Here is a 7,500-nt window from a genome sequence, read left to right as displayed (position 1 = left end):
AAAGTCAGTTATAGACAGATACAAAGGTATCTATCGACTTATCTACTTGTTTGCTTGTATATCGACTTATCTCACATACACAGATTTCCTGTCTCTCCCTCTCTCTCTCGCTCTCTCTCTCTCTCTCTCTCTCTCTCTCTCTCTCTCTCTCTCTCTCTCTCTCTCTCTCTCTCTCTCTCTCTCTCTCTCTCTCTCTCTCTCTCTTTCTGTCTCTATCTCTCTCTCGCTCTCTCTTTCTATCTGCCTATCTATCTGTCTATCTGTCTGTCTATTTGTCTATTTGTCTATCTATCTATCTATCCATATCTCTCTCGCTCTCGCTCTCTCTCTCTCTCTCTCTCTCTCTCTCTCTCTCTCTCTCTCTCTCTCTCTCTCTCTCTCTCTCTCTCTCTCTCTCTCTCTCTCTCTCTCCCCCCCTCCCTCCCTCCCTCGTCTTACTTTCTTTTCACGAGTCAAGACAATGCCAAGAATCCAAAACCGACGAGGAGGAGATTGCCTGGAAACACGCAAGCCGCAAGTCAAAAGGGCATTCGTTCGATCCTGAAACAATGCCATCGTTAACGAAGAGGAAGTCGGATCCGGTTGAGAGAGGCCGTAAAACCGGACAAAGGTAAACAATGCATATGGCTGCCAATTTTCACCTCGAAAAATAAGGAAATATGACTAAAAACAAAGAGAAAATAAAAAACGAAATCCGTTCAATATTTCATTAGTAATTAAAGATAAGAGAATGGAAGAAACAAGACGAAAAAAAATAGTTTCATTTATCTTTTATCTGTACTGGAAGATTAGATAAGGTAAATGGCTGAATAGCATGTAAGCGTTTCTCGACTTATCAGTAGCTTCAAATCGTAAAAAAAAAAAAAAAATCTGGATCATAAAGGCAGGCAAATCAAATGGACATATGGAAGAAATTAAAAAAAAAAAAAAAAAATTACCTCCATCTCGAAAAAAAAATCAATAAATACACAAATAAACATCTAAGTCTAAAAGAAAATTAAAGGGGAAAATGCGCGCGAAAACAGACGAGAAGCAGCAGCGTTACCAATCACCATTTGTGACCGAAGCTTCTGGAATTTTGTTCGATAATGTAGCCATCAAACAAGATCAAGATGTAAACGAGGTGTGAGGCGAAAGGCGATGCGTAGATGATTTGGTATTTTATTTAAATGATTACTGGAATTCTGGATATAATTTTCCCGAAGTGAATGAAAAAAAAGAGAGAAATGGGGGAAGGAGAAAGGAGAGGGAAAGAAAGAGGGAGAAGCGGAGGGAGAGGAGAGAGAGAGAGAGAGAAAGAGAGAGAAAGAGAGAGAAAGAGAGAGAAGGGGAGAGAGAGAGGAGGGGAGAGAGAGAGGAGGGGAGAGAGAGAGAGGATGGGAGAGAGAGAGAGGATGGGAGAGAGAGAGAGAGAGAGAGAGAGAGAGAGAGAGAGAGAGAGAGAGAGAGAGAGAGAGAGAGAGAGAGAGAGGGGGGGGGGGGAGGGAGAGAGGGAGAGGGAGGAAGGGAGGGAGGTAGAGAGAGAGAGAGAGAGAGAGAGAGAGAGAGAGAGAGAGAGAGAGAGAGAGAGAGAGAGAGAGAGAGAGAGAGAGAGAGAGAGACGGAGATACACTGAAAGAGGCTTGTAATGATGAAATACAACAAAGCAGTGATACATTTCAAATATATATCACCACCGGCCCGTCGACCTGCCACTCGCCACAATCCTGCCAAGTAAATACTCGCCATAACATAAAACATAAGGAAAAAGACGAGTTAGAGTGCTTCTATGTGCTGGTACTGTAAAACCGTTTCGTATGTAAATTGTTCGTCTGTCGCCCACAGTTGCACATAAAACGTACGTGTAAGATTTAGTTTTTCTCTTAGTGATCCTCGCTGTCTGTCTGTCTGTTTGTCTGGCTGGCTGGCTGCTTTCCCCCCCCCCCCCTCTCTCTCTTTCCTTCTCCCTCTCCCTCTCCCACTCCCTCTCCCTCTCCCTTTCTCCCTCTCTCCCTCTCACTCTTTCTATCTCTCCCACTCAACACATGATTGAATAATAAACAAAAAACAAAAAAAAGTATATATATATATATAACCAAAGATGAAAATGAATAAATAAACGCAGTAAAACAAACGAAGAGCGTGACAAATAAACGCCGAATCAGATCTCGGGAAAAAAAAGTAGAACGAAACGTAACAGAAACATCAAAATCCATAAAACAAAAAAAATAATAATTAAAAACTGGAATTAAAAAAGGAAACACCCATAAATAATAATCTATGATATAATATAATATAACAATAATAATAGCACAATAAAGATGCAGAATTCCAAAGATTTCACACTTTTCAAGCCAACTCACGAGATGGCATGGCGGCCGCGAGCTATAGGTTGGGAACCCCGGATTCGGACGGTCGCTTAATTGACCGTTTGTTCTACCGTTAGCTGGCCCGCTTTCCCTTTACTCGGAATTGAAGAAGATAAAGAATGAGAATAATAATAGTAATAATTAGAAGAAGGAAGAGGAGAGGGAGGAGGAGAAGGAAGAAGAGAAGGAGGAGAAGGAGGAAGAGGACAAGAAGGAGGAAGAAAAGGAGGAGGAGGAGGAGGAGGAGGAGGAGGAGGAGGTGGAGGAGGAGGAAGAGGAGGAGGCGAAGAAGAAGAAGAAGAAGAAGAAGAAGAAGAAGGAGGAGGAGAATAAAAGGGAGAAGAAAGAAAAATATAATGAGAAATACCAAGAAAAAGAGAACGAGAAGGAGAGAGAAAGAGAAACAGAAGAAAGAGAAGGCAAAGAGGAAGAAGAAGAGGGGAAAGATAGATGACAGAGACTTTGTTCTCCTTAACAGATGTTGAAGTAGAGAGTGCACATCAATACTTCTAATGGCGAAAATTCATCTTCAGAATAACACAACATATATAACATTCTCTTTACACTTTCACCGTTGACAAAATAACAAAATAGCAACACTAATAATCATATTAATGATAAAAATATTAAAGATACTAGTAATCTAGATAATGACAATAATAACGAAAATAATACAAACGGAAAATAATTATACAACAAAACCAAAGATTGCAATTTAAGTAGTAAACAATAGGGAATGGATCAGTAAAACTATAAAAGAAAGCAAACAAAAACAAACCAAAATGGCGCCAAAATTCGGTTTAATATTATCAAAGTCTTCGTTTTACTTCGTCCTGTTCCCTATTCTTATCACTGCACAAAAAGTTCATAATTATCATAAAACATCATTATTTCTGGTACGCAACTCTTACCAAAAAAAAAAAAAAAAAAAAAAAAAAAAAAGTAAACAACATGCTTTTAACCATCACGAGCGCACGCAATTCGAGTTAATTTCACAGTAATCGAAACCGTTACGTCAGCGACATGGCGTGTCTGTCGTTCAACTTTTTTCTATATGCGTAAATAACTGGTGCATTTTTCTAATTATTATTATTATTATTATTATTATTATTATTATTATTATGATTATTATTGTTGTTGTTATTATTACTGTTATTATTATTATCATTACTATCATTATCATTAGCATTACTATTATTGTTGTTATCATTATCATTATTATTGTTGTTATCATTATCATTATTGTTGTTATTATTATTATTATTATTATTATTATTATCATTATTATCATTATTACTATAATTATTATTATTAATATTATCATTATCATTACCATTATTATTATTATTATCATTATTATTATTATTATTATTATTATTATTATTATTATTATTATTATTATTATCATTATCATCATCATCATTATCTGTAGTAGCAGTAGCAGTATCATTATATTTTTTCCCCTTTTTTGCAAATGTGAACTGCCAAGATTCCCGCTCTGCTGTTTTCTCTCGAAGCCATTTACTTTCCTTGATTGCTGACAATAAACAGATCATAAGATTAAATCAACAAATGAATAATTCTTGGCGGAAATTATGAAGAAAACAAAAAAAAAAAAGGTGGAGGACGGGACAAGGAACAGAAAGAAGACGAGGAGGTGGAATAGAAGATAAAGAAGAAGAAGGAGAAGGAGGAGGATAAAATGGGGGGAGGGGAGAATGAGGGAGAGAGGATGAATGAAGAGTAAGGAGAAGGAGCAATGAGTAAGAAGGGGAGAATGAGGAAGAGAAAAATGAAAGGAGGAGGAGGGAAAGATGGGGGGGGGGGGTGGAAGAAGCGATGGTGTGAGAGGAAGAAAGAGAGACAGGAGAGGGGAAGGATATAAAAAAGAAAAATAAATGATGGTGGGAAAGGAAGAAAGAGAAGAGAGGGAGAGACTTGGACAGAGTAATGAAGAAGAGGGAGGAAGGGGGAAAGGGAAAGGAGGGGGGGGGGGGGAAAGGAGAAGAGAAGGAAAGACGAGAAAGGGTGAATGAAGAGGAGGAAGGAGAATGGGGAAGAAGTTGGGGGGGGGGGGGAGGGATCCATTGCAACAACGACAAGGCAACGACAGCGACACCGGGTTACGTCAACTGCAACTTCGCTCTGCAGCGGTCTCGTGCGCAGGTGTGAAAGTTTACCTCTTGTGGGGGGGGGGGGGGGTGAAGGGAGAGAGAGGAGAGGAAGAGGGGTGAAGGGAGTGAGAGGAAAGGGGGAGGGGGGGTGAAAAAGGGGAAATGGAGGAAGGAGAGAGAAGAAAGAGGGGAAGGAGAAAGGGGTGATAGGGGAGGAGACGATGGGAAGGGGGAAAGGGGAGAGAGGAGAATGAGAGATGGAAAGGGGGAAGAAGAAAGGAGGAGGGGATGATGGAAACAGGGGAAAAGGAAATGGAGGAAGGTGGGGGGTCTCTGCAAGGGGGTAGGGGGGGGTAGGAGAGGGTAAGAGGAGGAAGAGAAAAGCGGAGCGTGGGTGATGGATGGCCTCAATGAGAGCGGGCACGGGTGATGGGAAAGGGAGTGAGGCGGGGCACGGAAGGTAAGGATAGGGATGGGGAAGGAGGCGGGGAAGGCGGATGGGATGGCGAAGATTGGATGGACACAGACAGACATATAAACAGACGGACAGACAGACAAACACACACAGACAGAGAGACAGACAAACACACACAGACACATAGACAGACAGACAACCAAACAGACACACAGACATATAGACAAACAGACATACAGACAAACAGACAGAGAGACAGACAAACAGACAGACACACGCTGTAGACTAATACACATAAACCCAAGGCAAACATGAACACGCATAAGCCCAGTCGCGTAACGGCAGAGCATTTACCAGTATAGAACACCCGCCATTTTCTCCGGAGCTTTTCACCTTTCATGGCCGCCGTTGTATTTGTTAATGTTCTGTATTTTTCTCCAGAGTATCCCATTCGCTTAAATTTGGCAGAGTAAGAACAGAAATATTGTAAAAAAAAAAAAAAAAAAAAAAAAAAAAAAAAAGATTAATTATATATTTTCGTTATTATCATTGCCAAAAAAATTACTGTAACATAATTGTATTTATCGTCACAATCATAAAATAGTAATAATTAAAATTATAATGAACAAGTAGTTGAATTCGTTTTTTCAATGAAAACCATATTTTCTATGCATGACACTGAAATGAAGGCTAGTAGGTAGACAGACAGGTAGATAAACTAGCATATAAATAGACAGGCAGACATAAGAGAGTAAGCGAAAAGAAGAAGAAAACGAAGAAAGAAGAATAAAAAAAACGAGCATGCAAGACAAAAAACTAGAAAAACGACTCTTAAAATATTATAAATTAAACAAATAACTAGAGAGGGGAAAATAATAATAACCAGAGAGAGAGAGGGAGAGAAAGAGAAAGAGAAAGAGAAAGAGAAAGAGAAAGAGAAAGAGAGAGAGAGTGAATGAGAGAGTAAACAAAAGCCGAGGTCCCGTTATTAGACAAGACCTTACACGCACACTCCCTCAGTCTTGCGGGGGTCGAGACAAGGGCAGAGGAAGGAATGAAGTGCTAAGGGAAAAGAAGAGAAAAAGAGGAAGAGGGGAGAGGGCGATAGATTCAAAGGGGGGAGGAAGGAGGGATGGAAGGAGCAAGGGAGGGATGATAGCAGAGGGAGGGAAGGAAGGAGGGAGGGAAGGAGGAAGCGAGCGAAATAATGAGAGAGAGGGAGAGTTTTAAGAATAGAAAGGTGGAGAGAGAGGGAGATAATAGACTAAAGAAGGAGGGGGAAAGAAAGGAGGAGGAGGAAAGAAAAGAGGGGGGGGGAGGGAGACGAATGGAGGGAGGAGAGAGGGAGGTAGAAGGAATATTACATCGTTAAAAAAATGATAATTGCTGAGGTGAAGGGCTTTATGCTCCTTGTTATACTCTTGTGTTTTTTATGCATTTTATGGTTGTTTTAAAACATGTTTGTTTTGGTGGAAAAGAAGATTTACTTTGACCGTGTCTGTCAGTTTGTCTTTACACGCTAACACAGACACGCATGCACGCACGTCCGCAGTCACACACACACACACACACACACACACACACACACACACACACACACACACACACACACACACACACACACACACTGTAGATGCGTGCTTGTGCGTGCTCTCTCCCCTACTCCATATTACCATATTACTGTTGCTGCCATTATCAGGACTATTTTCAGCTTCACTTTTTTTTTCAAATTTCCCCTTTCCTTTCTCTTCCTAGTTGTATCAGTCATTTTCCCCTATTCCTTTACTATTCTCTTATCCCTTTTTAATTTTCCTTAATTACTCTTAATTACCTCCTAACGCCATGGGAACTAACGAGCAACAAACAAATGACTTACAGATACAAATAAAAAAACAAACAAACAGACAAGAACATTACCTGCAAAGCTGTGGCAGGATCGCCAACGCCAACACTGCCAGACTTGACAGCGTAGTGCAACAGTGTCATATCTGTCAAGGCGTCACGGTCGTCCACATGACATCCCATGTTCAAGATCTGCGGACAAGGACACGTAAACATTAGATTTATGAATGAGTGAGATTGTAAACAGTAAACCTTAGTTACATGAATGGGCAAAATGTAAACAATAATTGTCTGAATGAGTAGAATCTAAATGGTAAATATTGGTTTATGGAATGGATTAAATGCAAATGTCAAAAAATAGATTTATGAATGGTTAAATGCAAAGAGTAAATATTGTTTTTTATTAACAAGTAAAACGTAAAAAGCATGTAACGCCACGTGCCTGCCTTTACAGGCAAAGGAAAATAGTACGAGGCTTAATGAATGGGTAACATGTAAACAGGACAGGTTATGAATGGTAAACTAGTTACTGAGTAAATATGAACATTAAGCATTAAAATTATGATAGAATAACATGTAAAAAGTTACACACACACACACACACACAAACACACACACACACACACACACACACACAAGCAAAAACCACATGGTCAGTGTAAACGAGATGATTAACATATACTCAACGTGCGAAGAAAAACAGAAGAGTCGAAAAGGGAGCGGAAAATAAATCAATAAAAACGGTTTAAAGAGAGAACATAAATGCAGTAACATCGACCAT

General features: G+C 39.8%; 1 protein-coding gene across 2 annotated transcripts in view; it reads right to left on the bottom strand.

The window, feature by feature from the left end:
- LOC125041892 (CAP-Gly domain-containing linker protein 3-like) overlaps positions 1 to 7,500 on the bottom strand; it is a 70,480-nt gene that overhangs the window by 10,356 nt on the left and 52,624 nt on the right. For both annotated transcript variants that reach the window (XM_047637271.1, XM_047637272.1), the window contains exon 5: positions 6,795 to 6,911. In XM_047637271.1, coding sequence (XP_047493227.1) covers positions 6,795 to 6,911 — 117 coding nt within the window. The remainder of the gene's footprint in view (positions 1 to 6,794; positions 6,912 to 7,500) is intronic.

The sequence above is a fragment of the Penaeus chinensis genome, chromosome 31, assembly GCF_019202785.1.
Source record: "Penaeus chinensis breed Huanghai No. 1 chromosome 31, ASM1920278v2, whole genome shotgun sequence".
NCBI classification, from domain to species: domain Eukaryota; kingdom Metazoa; phylum Arthropoda; class Malacostraca; order Decapoda; family Penaeidae; genus Penaeus; species Penaeus chinensis.
This window is presented reverse-complemented; position numbering and strand designations above follow the sequence as displayed.